The 16,475-nt window shown below is 32.2% G+C and overlaps 5 protein-coding genes across 7 annotated transcripts; 3 read left to right on the top strand and 2 right to left on the bottom strand.

The window, feature by feature from the left end:
- Window positions 1-72: 72 nt before the first annotated feature.
- On the bottom strand, window positions 73-6,304 carry LOC123268492 (serine/threonine-protein kinase PLK1-like). 2 transcript variants are annotated; one of them, XM_044733616.1, is made up of 10 exons: window positions 6,156-6,304; window positions 5,739-6,004; window positions 5,148-5,528; window positions 4,237-5,048; window positions 3,003-3,107; window positions 2,790-2,906; window positions 2,459-2,673; window positions 1,422-2,342; window positions 674-807; window positions 73-557 (listed from the first exon to the last, which is right to left on the bottom strand). In XM_044733616.1, exons 4-10 carry the CDS (start codon window positions 4,831-4,833, stop codon window positions 175-177), a joined length of 2,472 nt encoding a protein of 823 aa, XP_044589551.1. In that variant the 5' UTR covers window positions 4,834-5,048; window positions 5,148-5,528; window positions 5,739-6,004; window positions 6,156-6,304; the 3' UTR covers window positions 73-174. The 2 variants fall into 2 exon arrangements, with proteins under 2 accessions (XP_044589551.1, XP_044589550.1); XM_044733615.1 differs by having other exon boundaries at window positions 6,113-6,263.
- A 62-nt stretch (window positions 6,305-6,366) lies between these two features.
- LOC123268497 lies at window positions 6,367-9,615 on the top strand. Its single transcript, XM_044733635.1, has 4 exons — window positions 6,367-7,009; window positions 7,139-8,570; window positions 8,647-9,282; window positions 9,353-9,615. Exons 2-4 carry the CDS (start codon window positions 7,278-7,280, stop codon window positions 9,476-9,478), a joined length of 2,055 nt encoding a protein of 684 aa, XP_044589570.1. The 5' UTR covers window positions 6,367-7,009; window positions 7,139-7,277; the 3' UTR covers window positions 9,479-9,615.
- Window positions 9,616-9,886: 271 nt separating this feature from the next.
- On the bottom strand, window positions 9,887-12,359 carry LOC123268495 (spindle assembly abnormal protein 6 homolog). 2 transcript variants are annotated; one of them, XM_044733632.1, is made up of 5 exons: window positions 12,031-12,358; window positions 11,410-11,939; window positions 10,602-11,350; window positions 10,227-10,522; window positions 9,887-10,117 (listed from the first exon to the last, which is right to left on the bottom strand). In XM_044733632.1, exons 1-5 carry the CDS (start codon window positions 12,220-12,222, stop codon window positions 10,106-10,108), a joined length of 1,779 nt encoding a protein of 592 aa, XP_044589567.1. In that variant the 5' UTR covers window positions 12,223-12,358; the 3' UTR covers window positions 9,887-10,105. The 2 variants fall into 2 exon arrangements, with proteins under 2 accessions (XP_044589567.1, XP_044589566.1); XM_044733631.1 differs by having other exon boundaries at window positions 9,887-10,522; window positions 12,031-12,359.
- A 295-nt stretch (window positions 12,360-12,654) lies between these two features.
- On the top strand, window positions 12,655-14,359 carry LOC123268475 (CCR4-NOT transcription complex subunit 11). The gene has a single exon (XM_044733545.1). The coding sequence runs from the start codon at window positions 12,773-12,775 to the stop codon at window positions 14,144-14,146; it is 1,374 nt and encodes a 457-aa protein (XP_044589480.1). The 5' UTR covers window positions 12,655-12,772; the 3' UTR covers window positions 14,147-14,359.
- A 726-nt stretch (window positions 14,360-15,085) lies between these two features.
- On the top strand, window positions 15,086-16,291 carry LOC123268473. The gene is made up of 3 exons (XM_044733542.1): window positions 15,086-15,358; window positions 15,459-15,809; window positions 16,059-16,291. Exons 1-3 carry the CDS (start codon window positions 15,280-15,282, stop codon window positions 16,151-16,153), a joined length of 525 nt encoding a protein of 174 aa, XP_044589477.1. The 5' UTR covers window positions 15,086-15,279; the 3' UTR covers window positions 16,154-16,291.
- Window positions 16,292-16,475: the final 184 nt, after the last annotated feature.

The raw sequence follows: 16,475 nt of genomic DNA, 5'->3' as shown, positions 1-16,475 counted from the left end.
AACCGTTTCACTATAACTAATCTAACTGTTTTGCTAATATTATATAATGATTTATAATTTTTTATCATATTCTTTTTTTTTTTTTTTGTATTTTCCTTATTTATTTTTGTCTTAATTACTTGAATAATGAATTATTGCCCCGGAAGACATTTAATTATTGCCGAGTATTATAACTCAAGCGCGTGAATTAATACCGCGATTACTTGAAATCTCAGAATACGCAGCATTATGTTCTAAATGAACAAATTCACGTGACGCTTTGCAAACATAATTTAAACGTTCATAAAGCTCACTCGTACAACCACAATCACGTAAATCACGTAACCAATAAGAGACCGCGTGTCTGTCAGCGTCAATATACGTTACAAGATAGTCTCTAGCTCGTGCACCTTCTGATACGACGATCTTGGTATGATCAACTAAAAAATTAACTTGCAGCAGCGGAACCGTTAGCTCCATAACGATAGCCTTATCTGTACGTAGCCAACGACGCATCCTTGGAACGTTGCTAGAGTTTCTTCGCGATACTTTCGTGGTACTGTCTCCTATTTCACCACCTGTATTTACAATGTTGACCATTAACACATAATAATAACAACAATTCTCATTTTCTGCTAATTTTATTTCTTATCCATTAAAGTATAAGAATAAAAATATAAGTTAAGAAACATACCATTAGTAAGGTGATCGTCCATGTATTCAGTGAAATGCCGAAGAAGTTCAAGCTTCTCGTGCATGAATGTAGGTATATCGCGTTCACGAGCGTAACGTGTTACTTCATCATCCGGTGTCGTGTATTCAACTCGTCTGAAACATTGAAATAATAGTAAAAATAAATATACAGTTGTACATTCAATGCAAATAAATAAATAAATAAAATCAGAAAAAAAATAAATTATAAAAAATACGTCTCAGTTTTAATATACCCAGCACTTGTCTACGTGTACTAGGACTGTTAAATTTACCATCAATAAGGTCGCGATTCTCTACACGTGCACCGATATACAGAATAGGCAAAATCATTAACAAATATGCTATTGATATTGACATTTTTGGAAGACCAGTAGATACAATAAAAAGTGAAGCAAAAAGGATGATTCTAAAATAATAACATTCCAGGTGTACAAGTAGGGATTATAAACTATCAAATAGTGATTATAATTATCAGACATATTAGGGTTTTCTTATTCTCGGAAATTTTTTATAATTTTTTCTTCCAAATTTAATTATTTAATTTCTTAAATTTTAAAAAATTTTCTTAATTTATCTTCTCTTTGCAGGTTCTATGTATTGTATAAAATTATTAATTCTAAACATTCTATACATAAAAATGTAACATATTGTTGTAAATTGCCGAGAGCGTTTCTTTACAAATAAATAAATAAATAAAGAGTAAGAAAATATTCAAGTAATTTAAATACCTTCTGTCACGAGTGTAACTCATCTTGGTACTATCATTGAATAAAACACCTACTGAGCGGTCAGACAATTGAAAGCATAATCCATATTTATTAGAGTAATCAATCCACTTTGTAATAAATAGGGGAATAGCTCCATCAACCGGTAGTGGATTGCACGTTGTTCTATTGTACCGTATCTCAGCAAGACAATGTTCCAATGCGCGATGCATCATTGCACTCTCTGAAGACTTTTTACGGTCTGGATACAGAAAGCTACCGATTCTATGACGTAACTTGGTAAGTTTTGGGAATTTCCGAACGAGCCAGTGGCTGACTTTTGATTTTTTTTGGGTTTCTTTGTGGGTCTGAAGGGCAATTGGCTTGACAGTGGCGATAGCAGCAATACTCTTGGATTTATTTTCAATGTGTGGAACATTTGCGAGGACTGGTAGTGGTACGGCGCCCATGGGATTGCGTTGAAAGGTTGATGATCTAGATGAGGCGGAAGACAGTGAAGACCCGGAGGGTAAAGTTGAACAGGGTGCGAGTAATGATGACTTTCCATTGGTATCGATTAACGAGCTGTGAATTGTCGGCATTCTGTAGCAGCATGAATGAGCTAATTTTGCGGGTACATATTCCATTGTGAGATACGGATGCTCTTTGACTCGTTCCAATGACGGTCGAAGTTCCGGTAGTGGTTGAAGAAGCCAGCGAATTAAATCCTGGCCGCTTGAGCTCACGATGGAGTCATCAAGTTTCTTGTAGCTATTGTTACATATTCTCGAGTAGGTTTCCTTTAGGGTGGCGGTATCGAATGGCGGTTGACCCGCCAATAATGCGTACAAAATACATCCTAGAGCCCACACATCTGCTTCGTAACTGTGAGCTTGCTTGTACAGAACTTCCGGAGCAATATAATTCGGTGTTCCGCATACCGTTCTACAGAATGTACACAGTTATGTATTTAATGGCCATTAATATAATTATTATGACTATTTCTTAGAGATTGAGATTGAGATTAAGATTGAGATATAGACATAAAATGTTTAACTTACACACGCCTTCTTTGACCATCAGGTCGCGTTGCCATACCAAAGTCTCCGATCTTAACAATCATCCCATCGGATAAAAACATATTTCCTGGTTTGAGATCACGATGAACAACTTTCTGAGAGTGGATGTAGGCTACACCAGTAACCATTTGTTTCATATAATAACGTGCTTCTGGTTCAGTAACTTTACCTCGGTATTTAAGCACGTGCATTAAACTCTATGAATTTATGAAAGCATAAAATTAAATTATAATTATTAAACTATTGACATTAGTGTCATCGCTTGTAAGGATGAATGATTGTGCGTGAAGAAACAAAGAGAAATTTTTCATACCTTTCTTGGACACGCTTCTAAAAGCATGTAGACATTTAAACTATCCTCGAAGTAATGATGCATTTGTACAACATTTATGTGATTCAAGTCTTTGTGTATCATTATTTCACGTGCAATCTGTTTACGGTAATAAATATTTTTCATTAAATAATAAACCAGGATACTCATACTTAATTACACTAATGTAATTGTTACATAAATTATTGTTCATACTTTTTGGATATGAATTTTCTGCATACGGTTCTTCGGAATTATTTTACAGGCATATTTTTTCCCATTGGCTATATCAGTCATCAAGTAAACTCGTGCGAAACCGCCCTAAAAAGGAAAAAAAAAAGTAATCATATTATGCTTTATTTATTGTATTTGTTGAAGATAAGCATTGGTTTCAATTAAATTAATATTTTTTTTTTCTATTACAGAGACTGACATAAATAAAAATATTTTGTTCCCTTGAGACTTAAGTAATCGAATAGACACGCACATACTACTGTAAGTAGGAAAGAATATGATCCGTGAGCGTCACGCAACAAACCAAAAATAAATGAGTAGTCTGGTTTGTAAGACTTGAGACATGCCAGAAATTCGGTCACATTGTCGTCAAAAATTTGAACTTAAAGAACTAACTAACACTTTTGTACGGATTGACTGTTTGATTGAGCAATAAATTTCTTCGTGCAAAAGTTTAATATAAATAATATTAAATGATGATAATAATAACAACAATAAGGATAAAATAACGTAATGTGATGAATAAAGGGAAAATAAAAAGCAGCAGTAGCGACTGCCTTTAGGTATATTATTACATAGAAAGTGTACGCAGGAGATACACGATTTGAGATGATAAAAAAAAGAGTAAAAATACGAAGACGAAGAAGAAGAAGAAGAAGAAGAAAAAAGGCTGAGAAGTGAGAGGGGTGTAACTTCCGTTGAGAGTCAAGGAGAAAAAAAGTGCATCGAACTGAACTTGCTTGAGTTGGTATGGTATATGAGAGCGAGAGTAAAGTAGAGTCAACGTATACACATTTATACTTGTGGGACTTGATTATATATAGGTTTATACATATAGATAGAGCGAATAAGTAACATGGGACTCAGGTAGAATAAAACCCTCAGGGGGGGGGGGGTTCGTCCCCTTGTTCTCACGACGGTGAACAAGGCCGCCGCGTACGGGTGCATAACGTCAGCAGGAGCTGAACGACTAAGACATCGTCACAAAGATACCAAGTAGTAAAAGGTTCAACGACTATTATAACTTATATTAGGCGTATAAAGTATACTACCATATCTATATAAGTATATAAATATCCTATCTATAACATATATATATATATATATATATATATATATATATGTATGTATGTATGTACATAAATGATAAACGAGTTATTTCAATGTATGAGATAATGATGTAAACGTGAAAGGCGTGTAACAACCGTATACGAACCTTTCCAAGAAATTGTCCCTTGTGATATGCATTGCCCTGTACTGGGTCCACAACGTAATCAGACTCATTCTCAGCAGAATTATTGTCCCACGATTTATTATTCACCGGTACTAGTTGATTTGCTGGAGATGCAAATGCTGAAGAAGAGCCAGTAGCATTGTCATTGGTCCTCGGTCCATTGTTAGTTGATCGACTTGTCGTATCTGAGCGAACGCCCAAGGAATCAAGTCCGTCAAGACTTGAAATTCGTACTGTCGCAGCGGCTGGTGCTGTTGATGATCTTCCTTGTGTCGTTGATGAGGACACGGTCGTTACTATCCCTGTTGAAATGCCCATTGGATTAGTAACTGTCTTAGAGTAAGACAGGCTCCCTGGTTCGGAGCGAGAACGTCTTGCATCCCGATTAATGGGCAAGTCTCTCAGCGATGCAGGAAGTGATGATGCGGTTCGACTGGTACACGGTCGAATCGTTGATGTACACGGCGCACATGTTGAACAGGTTTTACCATCACTGGTAATCCAAACTTTTGAGTTTAAGTTATTATTATCTTTAATAACCATTAAACTTTCTTTGCTCATTTCGTACGGTATATTCATTTTTGTTAAAGAACTACTCTTTAAATCGACGTTATCTTATTTGATATTATTATTCAACGGTAATTACGAACGATGACCCAGGGTTAATATTTATCTTCTTTTTTAGTCACTCAAAATTTTTTATTGTACACTCACTCGTTGTTATCATCGTTTGAGGCACATTGGTATTTGTATCCTTATTTTTTTTTTCTTATCTAAAGGCTTGTCTATTTAAACTACAAACAAAGAGAATATTTTTTTTTAACAATTGTTCATCACCATACTATTTAACTTTGGAATATCACAGTTGGAATTTTTTATTTAATAATTCTCACCTTATACAATGTCCGGTTGATTATTTAAACTATATTATCTTCAGCTAAGAAAATTCCAGCACAAAAATAAATAATTCACGTGTCGTGGTCTTATAAAGAGGTACTGATACTAATTGATTACTCCAAGATATCAAAATATATCTGTATTACCGTAACATGAAATAATTATGGTATATAAAATAGTTGGCAGCAAAAATAGATTTTTTTCGAGGATTGTAATAATGTCGAAGGTAATAATGAAGTAACAGGCCAAGGCTCCACCCGTGACAAGTACGAATGTCTCCCAGAGAGTTGAATTTCCTTCGACGATCGATCGTTAAGCTCCAGACGACATAAATGCAGCAGCTTTGACATCATCAACGTCACAATCTTATTATATCTCTACAATAAACAAAAATAGCATTCATTATGAAAATATTAATAATCGTAAAAATAAAAAATATGGAGCACATATAATAACGATTAATTGATCTTAAAATTAGAGCGCCGCCAATATGACGACATATCGCAGACCCGTTTGTGGTATCTACCCACATTTTTTTTTTTTTTTTTTTTTTTTTTTTTTTTTTTTATAATTATTAAAATACATACCTGCTACTAATGTCAGCCAAATTATATTTCCAATTTGTTGCTTCATAAAATAACTCCATATTACAATTGATATTTATTACATCTCGATTACGATTAACGTAAATAGTAATCCAAGTTGCATTGCCGCGTTTGATTAATATTAGTCACGGAATTCCATAAACAGGTGCAACGATGAGCTCAACTCAACTGGATAGCAAAGAGATACTCAGGTTGCGGTAGCGGATTTTAAAACATCTTGCAGGAAATAACCACTGAATTGTTGAATTCTATAAATTACAAAGCACAAGCAAATAGTGTATTATTTACATTGATAGATTATTACTGAAGTTTATATTATGATTATGAATGATTGTTTATAAAACAGGAGCACCTACTAATAAATACAGCAAGCCACAAAAGATCTAACATACTACTTACTGATGTAAAGTAGTATAAATACTGCATAGGCATAGGATAATGGTAGGATACTGAAGACTGATGAATACTAAATAAAAGTTTCAAGTCAGCAACGAGGCTGCGCGAATACCGAGCGCCAAGCGGTTCTATATCCCCACTTTTATATTTTCTTGATACCTTTCCCTACCATTCCCCGATCCTCTTGTCCACTCTTGTCTCTTGTCCTTGTCCTGGTCTGATATACTGTACTTGTACTGCTCTGGTCTGGTGCTGGGTGCTGGTGCTCGTGCTGGTTGATAGGTGGTGGTAATACTGCTGGTGAACAATCCAATAGCCAGAATCACAGTAAAATAGCATGACATCTTCCTGCCTGGCCAGTTCTACAAGTTTCCCCTATACTAGCCCCTAGATTCGAACGAACGGGTTTCTTTTGACTCTTACATCAATCTTTTACGGCTTTTTTTTTGTTATCCAACCTTTTATTTATTTTTTACTTAACAAATAATTTAATGACTTTGATAGAGCCAGGTCATTCACCGTGTAAACATTTTTTTATTATTTTATTTTTAATTTTTGAATAAACACCAGTAGCAGTAACAGCTGGACCAGACTCGCAATTAATCCACAATAAAAACTATCTATTTACTGACCTTGAGTTACTATTATTATTATTATTATTATTATTATGAAAAAAGTTGGAAATATATTTGATAAAATAATTATTATTGTGACTAAATTGTAGTATGCATGTAAGCTCTATATATCAGTATGTCAGCAATGATGACGTATTTATATGTTACTCGTCTAATCGTACGAGTATAACCTCAAAGATCATGAATTATCTAGTCAGATAATACATATTATGATTTATATGGGTACAAGTGTCTTCTTTACTTAATTATCTTTAAAAAATTAATTATTTTTAATTGTGATTAATTATGACATTTATGATTGTGCTTTTTGTTGAATAATTCTTTTTTTTTTTTTATTTTTTTTAACTCCAGTAAAATGATTATTTTATGTGTATTGATTAAACAACAACGTCGATAATAGTAATTATTGATATATTTGGAGTAATGACAATGATTATAACGCCAAACAATAAATTAATGAATGTGATTAGTAATTCATCAAAATATAAAAATGAATTCACTGTTGAAATCTGTGAAATCTATCGCCAACAAAAAGCATTTCCTTGTGAAAGAGTCACTGAGGAAACAATTGAACGCAACGGTAATGGAGATTCAAGGTGTCGAGGGAATATCAGAAGGTACTGTCGGGAACTGCGAGGAAACAATGGCACTTTGTTCAGTACTAGAAGCAATATTCCTTCACGGCCTGAAGGACAGCCTTTTAAATCGAGTTACAGAGGTACTCAGTGGTCCAGACTTTGACGCGATGCCACAGCCGAGTTTCTGGGGTCCACTGCTTGTCTTTTCGCATCGTGAAATGATCGATCAGATACAAAATTTCCAACAAATAACCACCGAAGTTGGTTATTGTCGTGCGTGGATACGACTTGCCCTTAATGAGGGGCTTCTCTCAAGCTATCTTTCATCGATACAGCAAGAAGATTCAGCATTGAAACCTTATTACGATAAGTCTGCGTTCATTCGCGATGCGGATCACGTAGAGGTTACTAGAAGATTGATTGAGAGTCTGGAGAGTATTACTTTCGAACTGGCCTGTAATACTAGTTTATTAAATTTCTGGTCAAGCACACCACTTCTTATGGCAGCCATCTGGTTGCCGCCCATGAAATCATGTCCAGTCTTCAGCGCAGTAGACATTGCCAAGACTATCAACAGTGATCCGATAGACTCGTCTTACAATAGTGATGTTGAAACAGCTAGCTCGATTGGCAGTATGGGCTCTTTTTCATCCCAATCTATTTTGAATAATATCAACTCTGTCAATGAAGACGATGCTTTGAGAATAATCTTAGCTAATGGTGGAAGATCCATCAAAATTGACGATAAAACTACTGGTTATAGAGACATCGGAGAGTCTAGCAGATCACAGCCAATTAAAGATGCTCCGAAAATCGATAAAGAAACTGATTCAATAAAACAAGAAACTGAACTTACGTCAACTGATGTAGCGACAGCTGAAGTTAAAAGTATTGAAAATGAGGCGGCAGGTGTAGAAGAAGACAAAGAAGTAACAAAAAATGAAGTTGTTGGTAATTCTTTAATTGGAAAACTCGGTTGGTCTACTTCATTAGAAGAAGGCGAATCTTCTATGACTTCTTCAATGATATCACGAAATTCTCTGGCAGAACCACGTACTCCTGGAGATGGTGCGACTTATGACGCTTTAATTAAAAGTTATCATACCGCTGGGTATGCTACTTCTCCAGACCTTTGTGAATTTCTTGATAAATACACGCCAGGAGCTACTCAAACTAAAGAAGACCCCCAACCTGAAAAAGTTAAAGTAAGTATTTTTTTTTTCTTTCCTCTAATAAAAAAAAGTTAATTATTGTGATTAATATTTTTATTATCACTTATAGGTTGGAGATGACTTGGAAGAACAAATAGGCCGGTTACCTAATGAAAAAGGTCTAGATGTTCAAAACTACAGTTGTTTCGATTGTGGGCATGCTATAGGATTGACTTTTTTGAAAGCTTATGTTTGTGGATTTTCTGGAAATTATTTTTGTACAAATTGCATGGCAACAGAAGAATTTTTAATTCCTTCACGGATAATTCACAATTGGGATTTAAAACACTATCGAGTTAGTGTAAAAGCGGCTACGTATCTTACAGATTGTGCTACTCTACTGAATCTTAAACTTCTTAATCCTAAAATTTACGCAGCGGTGGATAGCATGGCACAGTTGCGTACTTTGAGAATACAATTGAATCTTCTGCGGGCGTATTTGTTTACTTGTCGTGAACCAATCATTGAGTCACTGCAAAAAAAAGTTGCGCCACGAGATTACTTGTACGAGCATGTACATCAATACTCGGTATCAGATCTTCTGGATGTACCTTCAGGAGCTTTAGCCCAGCAACTCCAGAAAATTGTCGAGTTTGCGAGGAATCATGTTTTAAATTGTTGGCTTTGTAGCCAAAAGGGTTTCATATGTGAAGTTTGCAATAATCCAAAAGTTATTTATCCTTTTGATATGGCGTCGACGTACAGAGTATGTATTTACACTTAAGATTTTATTTATAAATACATATTTATTATTATTTTCACTTAATAAATTTTAGTGTGGAGAATGCAATGCTGTATTTCATGCTGATTGTCTGAATTCGAAAAATCCGTGCCCCAAGTGTGAGCGCAAACGTAAGAGGATGGATCGACCACCAATTGATGCTCAAGAACCATCAACGTGATAAAAGAAAAATTAAATAATTAAGCAGTATAATTATTGAATAAATAATTAAATTTCATCGCTTGATCGCAATGATTTCTAAAGAGCTTTAAAAATAAATAAAATATTGACGAAAAATTTTTTATTAATTTAATATATATTTATATACAAAAATACAAAAATTATAATTTTCTAAAGGATTATATAATTAATATTAGTTAATAATTGTGCGTAATACTGGTCCTTATTGTCATATTAATTATTTAAAAAAATATTATTTCTAATCAATTATATATTATAACGTGTATATATAACAATAACTTTGTACTTGATATAATTCAACGTTATTTGAGAATTATTAAAAAAATAATTTTATGTATTTATAATAAATTGGCAAGTGGATGAAAAAATATATTTATATATATATATATATATGTATATGATAAAAAATACTACGCCTATTAATGTAAAGATTTAGGAAAATACGCGGAAGGCAATAACGGTTTATAACTGTTGGCTCGTCGCAGACCGCCTTGAAAAGTCGTTGAGCCAGGAGCACTTTTTGATTTACCAACAGTCCCTATCGCCATATTATTATTATCCGGAGTTGACGTAATGCCATTGGTTGTCACTGTTGTTGTGGTAGGTGTTATTGGATTACCTGGTAATTTATTTAAAATATTTAAACGATCCATTGGTGTACTTGTACTTGTAATTTGTCCAGGTCTATTGAATGTTGTTATACCAACAGTACTATCGGTAATACCTACACCAGTTGAACGACCACCAGTAGTTGTCAGTCGTCCTGTTTGATTGGCACTTGGGTTTAATAACACCGAAGGATTACGTAGTGGTAAACCAGTCATAGGTACACTATGATTTGCTGTAGTAGTAGTTGTGGTACCAGTGATAGGTGTTCGTGTTTCAAATTTACTTGTTGAAAATTTATTCTGACGCGGTAAAGTTAATTGGAATGTTGATGGGATGCTAATAGGTACTGCCGAAGTCGTTGCACTCTGAAGTGGCGATTGTGATTCGGCTAATCGTCGATTTAACCAACTGATTACTAAAATATAAAAAATAGCATATACATAAAACAAATAATTACTTATCAAGTACCAAAATAAAAATAAAAATTTCCATACCATTGTCATTATTTTTAATAGTTTTTTCTTTATCTTCCAATTGAGATTGGATTATCTTTAATTGATCTTTCGAAGAATCAAGTTCAGTCTTAGTAGCTTTCAATTCCTTCGTTAGTTCATCTAGCTTACTCTGCATTTCACCAAGTTCTTTTTGCTTTGCATCTAAAAGTCTTTCTTGCTCCAACGCAATACCTGTACGTAATTTCAATTTTGTTTTTGTCGACTCCAAATCATTTTGTAGTTTTTTAATAATATCATTAGCTTTGATAACTTCATCACTGACATTTTTAAGTGCATTTTGTTTACGCTGCACCTGGTTCTCTTTCTGCGCTAACATTTCTTCAAGTTGCTGCTTTTGCTCTTTGCTTGTCTTCAACATCTCCAAGTGTTTACTGATTAAAATAGCTTTGTCCTTTAACTCCTGCTCCATCACTGCTACCCGAGTCTTTAATTCATTAACGTACCTATCTTTTTCATGATAGTCAACATCCAACTTGGAATTTTGTTTCTTAAGTTGACTTAAATCCCGTTGCGCTAAATTTAATTCCCGTTCCAAGTTTTGTAATTGTTTAGCTTGTTCTTTATTTGTAGCTTCCAAAAATGATTGTTTGTCTTTATAAGTAATATTTTGAGATCTTAATTCTGCGTTTTCAGTATGGAGTTGTTGGAGCGTATCACTGTGTTGTCTTTCAATCTCCATTTTTTCTATTTCTGTCAATCTTTGCCATTCTAACTTAGCCTGGGCTAGTCTAAAAAAATAAATTTTTATTAATAAAAAATTAAAAGTAAAAAAATAAATTATACACACCGATCTTTTTCAATACTCAATTGATGAGTTGTTGTCATTTGTAGCTGATTTTTTTCAGCTCGAAATTTTTGCTCTAATTGCTCAAAATCCTTGGTCCTGCATTCCAACTCTTCATTAATATTATTCAGTCTCGTCTCAAGTGCATGGACTTCCCGATTTTTATTATTTAAACTTTCTTTCAACTGTTTCATCTTCATAGCCATGTGAGTCTTAATATCGGAGTCACTGGCTGGTGATATATTTAAACTCAAATGGCACAGATGCTTAAAATTATTAGTTTCAACAAGTTTGAATATCCATTCACCATTGCCTTCTTCAGACAACAGTAGTAAAAACTTTGGTGGCGATTTTGAAGCACCACTCATTGATCCATGTGACTGTTCCAGCAGATGAATCAACTGAGTAGCAAAGTTATCAAAGTCCACCAGTAATCCCTGCTGAGCTTTAAGTACTTTGAAGTCATCCTCAGTGATAAGTAATGAGTATAAAAAACACGGGTCATCATCATCAGATAAAAGAACACATAGAGTCTGTAAGAATAAAATAACTTTATTTATAATGTCACTATCAGTTTAATAGAATTAATTACAGGTTATAATAAGTAATAAAATAAATGATTACCTTACGACAAACGGGACTTATTCCTGAATGAATTTCAACATTAACTCTCAACTCTCGTTGACGTTCCTCTTTATATTGCGGTTTTAAATAAACTTTCTGTACTTTTGTATACAATACTTCAACATTATTTAATTGCATCGCCGCATCACCTGATTGTAATGTATTACCAGCTAAACTGTTCATAAAATTCATTATCAATCTTCTTTATTATTTTTTAATTAAATTTTAGATTATTAATTAATAAATTATAATAAAAACTGTACATTTATTTCACTAATTTTCGTTACTTTTCACTACAACAAATGACGCTTTCGTACTTTTAAATTGGTTATCATAAAAGCTTGTTTGTATTTCACTGTTTTTTTATTTTATCGTTCATGAAAACCACCACAAACTTACGAATATATTTTTTTTACAAAAGTTCAATTTACTTTAACTTTTTAAAATTATTTTAAATAAACAATTAATGCGTAATTTTTTAATTTTCCAATAAATATTTTATATTATAAAAAAAAAAATTTATTTTTTTTGTGTAAAAAGATCAGTTGCTGATTAAGTAGAAATTTACTTGATTAATTTGTAATAGTATTTTTTTTTTTACATGCCTATCTATAGTCTAGTCAGTTTTTTCGTAACAATAGTGTTGAATGATATTTTTGTTTACATTTGATAAAAATTGACAATATTTAATAGTAAAGAGGTTAGTTAATTTAAAAAATACCTGCAACAATAACAAATAAAAATGAGTCTGTCACCAAAAGATTTGACAAAATTAATGGGGATTCTGGATGAGGAAAATATTGACACACCGTTGGATAACCTAATAAAACAATTACATAAAGAATTCTCATCACAAGATAAATTCAAAGTTGGTTTAACGTTAGTACTTTTATTGCAACAATTAGATTTGTTACCACATCAGGTTTCACGCTTGATAGCAATGTCAATGCTGTATCATTTATATCCAGGTGAACAATTTTCGTCAACTCCATTTGCGAGTGTTTTCAACCAAATGCTGAAACCCGGCGACACTTTGAGTACTCAAGACTCTAAATCATTATCCTCTGGACATATTCCTGTTTTGTCACAGAGTGAATCTAAATTTGTCGCTAGTCTGATTGCTTTCCACGGTGTAGAAATGTTGAAGCAAACTCCACGTCAAATTTTAGAAGAATTGTACTTTACTCCAATATCCGTCGGCGCTGATCAGCTGACCAAGTTCCAACTAAAACTAGCTGAAAGTCATGCAGAGTTTCCTAGTATCAGTAAGTGTGGTATTCCTATAATTCTACCCGACTCGGATGCTAATAAAAAAATAGATTCAAAGAAGACACTCCAAAAAGAAATCATAGAAAATTTAATCGATGGTGATCCACCGTTGTGCAGTCAAAATTACCGACCCGAATTTCTGCGACTCGCTCCGCCGCTTTATGATCATCCCGCTGGTGGATTAAAGTGGATGCCCGTTACAGAACTGTCTCAATTTTCGCCAGAGTACGATGTCAACATGTGCGTATCGAACAGTGCCGGTGCTGAGGCTCGTAGGTTGATGCGAAAGGCGTTCACCAAAGTCCTGACTCCGCAGCAACAACAACATCTCAGCACAGAATTGAAGAAAGATCCAAAATTAGTATATCACATTGGTTTAACGCCAAGCAAGTTGCCAGAGTTAGTGGAAAATAATCCACTGATAGCGATCGAAGTTCTTTTGAAATTAATGCAATCAAGTCAAATAACAGAATATTTTAGTGTTCTAGTTAATATGGAAATGTCATTACACTCAATGGAAGTTGTTAATCGTCTTACGACAACTGTTGACTTACCAACGGAATTTGTTCATCTTTATATAAGCAATTGTATATCGACTTGTGAAACAATTAAAGATCGTTATATGCAAAATCGTCTCGTAAGACTTGTTTGCGTATTTCTTCAGTCTTTAATTAGAAATAAAATAATAAATGTACAAGAATTATTTATTGAAGTGCAAGCTTTCTGTATTGAGTTTAGTAGGATTAAAGAAGCAGCGGCTTTATTCCGGTTACTTAAACAACTTGAGTCTGGAGATGTCGCCGGTCTTAATGCTTCAACGACTAAAAAGAACCTTGACGTTTCATAATTAACTATCAACACTTTATTAAATTAGATAACTTTTTGAAATAAGTAATTAACCCTGAAACTTTGTAATTATTTTTTTTTCTTATTTTTGTTAAAGCCAACTTAGAAGCTAATGTCTGATGAATCCAAGGATTGAGATCTATAAATAGAAATTATTCAATAAAATTGTATAAAATTATTGAGGGTTAATTTCTATGAAATATTTGTAAGATAATTTACATTAAATTATAATCATGTGTTCGAATATTGTATATATTATTAAAAAATATATTTTTCATGATAAAGTAATTAAATTTATTAATAAATAAAATTACTGTATTGTTTTTTACCATTTAATTTGATGAAAATTAAGTTAGCTGACATCTAAAAATTTTTAGAATTTTTTTAATTGAAAAAGTTATTACAAAAAAATAAAAAAAAATTTTCATTTGTAAAAAACTTGAAAAACTATGAATGCAATTTTTAAAAAATATGATTTAGTTTTAATTTAATAATTGAAAAAAAAAATTAAAAAATTAAAAACGTCGGCTAATTTTATCAAAATTAAATGAGCCGACATCTGAAAATTTTAATAATTTTTTTTATTGAAAAAATGACTACAAAAAAAAAATTTTCAATTATAAAAAACTTTAAAAACTGTAAGTGCAATTTTTAAAAAATATTTTTTTGTTCTAATTTTATTATTAAAAAAAAATTAAAAAACGTCGGCTAACTTTAGTATCATGCTAATTTTAGTATTATTTCAATTTTCTCACAAACAACTGACAATTTTTAATAACAAATAATAAATAGTTTAAAAATAGAAGCATGAAATTATTAAAAAGTTGTTGATACGAATTTTTAAATTAAAAATTCTTTTTGTTTACTTACTTTAATTATTTTTTTTTTTTTTTTTATCTACTCTGATTAGTTTCTGTTGCTCTATATTCCCGCCTAAAAAAAAGAGACTAACGCTTTTTATTATGGTCAACAGGGTCGCTGTGAAGCTCCTCTATGATATTGAGCATCCCTTTTTTAATACTCGCCCTTATTTATACGCATTATTTACACGCACGATGGGCCATTGATGCTGTCTGACGTTACCTAGATCGAGATAGTTATATAAATAACTTATTAGAGATTAAACTTTGAATAATGAAGGTAATAAATGTTAATACTATTCTCGTGCTCATATCCTTAGGAGTATTATGTTTTAGTAATCCGCATTATAAAGGTATTTATTATCTTTTGATAAACATAAACATTAAACTAACCTACAAGTGGCCTTGAAAAATTTTTTTGCATATTTTAATTAACAATAATTTAAATAACAGGGAATAAAAGGCGTTTTATAAGACAAGTTGACGGTACAACGACGGCAGAACCAAAGATTGGTTTAAACAATACTGCTTTGATGAGTAGTAATGACAGTGTAAGTACAACAATGAAAATAAAGACTGCTCTGCAAAAAGACAGAGAGACAACGACAACATCTCCGTACCGTGAAACCACCAGCAGTAAAACGACAACTCAAAGCATTGATAAGTTACAATATGAACGTTATACAACAATGAATCAGAATCGTCATACAACGAGTACAACAACTGCAATGCCAATTTCACTAGATATTTCATCTTCAGTATCTTCATTTGTACCACGTCAATTTGATGTCCTGAGCTTCATAGGTTGATAATTTTATTATAATAATAAAGTTAGCCGACATTTTTGATTTTTTTATTTTGCTTAATTTATTAAATTATTACTAAAAAATTGCACTTATAGTTTTTGAAGTTTTTAACAAATGAAAAAAATTTTTTTTTCATTTTTTTGTAATAATTTTTTAATAAAAAAAATTTTTAGATGTTGGCTAACTTTATTTTTAAATTTAATTAATTCGTTTTTTGTTTTACTTATATATTTCATTTCTGTTGAAGGTGGATCTCTCTTTACATTCTGCTTAGTAGGATTTGGGGTTCTCTCGTGGAAGGCGTATGCACTGCATATTGAACGTAGTTATAGAACTATTTAATTAAATATAATCGTATTATATACTAAAATAAAAAATAATTATTAAAAGGTATGATCTCACGAAGATAGAAATGAGGATTTAAAAGCACAATAAAAAATATAATAAATATACCAAATAAAGTAAAATGAAATAAGTATTCATTTTTTTTTTTTTTTTTTTTTTCGATTAAATATATTCTGAAGATTTTTAAAGTCATTAAATCTAATTATACATATATTATCATTTTGGCTTTAAAGAACCCGTATTCTACGTTGAATTTTTTGTAAGTTTTAGTTTTGTTAAATTATTTTTTTTTTTTTAATTTGTTTTTAATTCGCGTAAC

The sequence above is a fragment of the Cotesia glomerata genome, linkage group LG7 (genome assembly GCF_020080835.1).
Source record: "Cotesia glomerata isolate CgM1 linkage group LG7, MPM_Cglom_v2.3, whole genome shotgun sequence".
NCBI lineage: Eukaryota > Metazoa > Arthropoda > Insecta > Hymenoptera > Braconidae > Cotesia > Cotesia glomerata.
The sequence above is the reverse complement of the archived record's forward strand: the minus strand, read 5'-3'. Positions and strand labels throughout refer to the sequence as shown.

Excerpts from the sequence above, each read along its gene's own strand:
- LOC123268492 (XM_044733616.1), bottom strand. The coding sequence starts at position 4,833 with ATGAATATACCGTACGAAATGAGCAAAGAAAGTTTAATGGTTATTAAA. Across the intron at positions 2,674-2,789 it reads TAGAAGCGTGTCCAAGAAAG|AGTTTAATGCACGTGCTTAA; the intron begins GTATGAAAAATT and ends ATAAATTCATAG. Across the intron at positions 2,343-2,458 it reads GATGGTCAAAGAAGGCGTGT|AACGGTATGCGGAACACCGA; the intron begins GTAAGTTAAACA and ends TACATTCTGTAG.
- LOC123268497 (XM_044733635.1), top strand. The coding sequence starts at position 7,278 with ATGAATTCACTGTTGAAATCTGTGAAATCTATCGCCAACAAAAAGCAT. Across the intron at positions 8,571-8,646 it reads CCCAACCTGAAAAAGTTAAA|GTTGGAGATGACTTGGAAGA; the intron begins GTAAGTATTTTT and ends TATCACTTATAG. Across the intron at positions 9,283-9,352 it reads ATATGGCGTCGACGTACAGA|TGTGGAGAATGCAATGCTGT; the intron begins GTATGTATTTAC and ends AATAAATTTTAG.
- LOC123268495 (XM_044733631.1), bottom strand. The coding sequence starts at position 12,222 with ATGAATTTTATGAACAGTTTAGCTGGTAATACATTACAATCAGGTGAT. Across the intron at positions 11,940-12,030 it reads TAAGTCCCGTTTGTCGTAAG|ACTCTATGTGTTCTTTTATC; the intron begins GTAATCATTTAT and ends TTATTCTTACAG. Across the intron at positions 10,523-10,601 it reads TATTAAAAATAATGACAATG|TAATCAGTTGGTTAAATCGA; the intron begins GTATGGAAATTT and ends TTTATATTTTAG.
- LOC123268475 (XM_044733545.1), top strand. The coding sequence starts at position 12,773 with ATGAGTCTGTCACCAAAAGATTTGACAAAATTAATGGGGATTCTGGAT.
- LOC123268473 (XM_044733542.1), top strand. The coding sequence starts at position 15,280 with ATGAAGGTAATAAATGTTAATACTATTCTCGTGCTCATATCCTTAGGA. Across the intron at positions 15,359-15,458 it reads TAGTAATCCGCATTATAAAG|GGAATAAAAGGCGTTTTATA; the intron begins GTATTTATTATC and ends TTTAAATAACAG. Across the intron at positions 15,810-16,058 it reads TGATGTCCTGAGCTTCATAG|GTGGATCTCTCTTTACATTC; the intron begins GTTGATAATTTT and ends TTTCTGTTGAAG.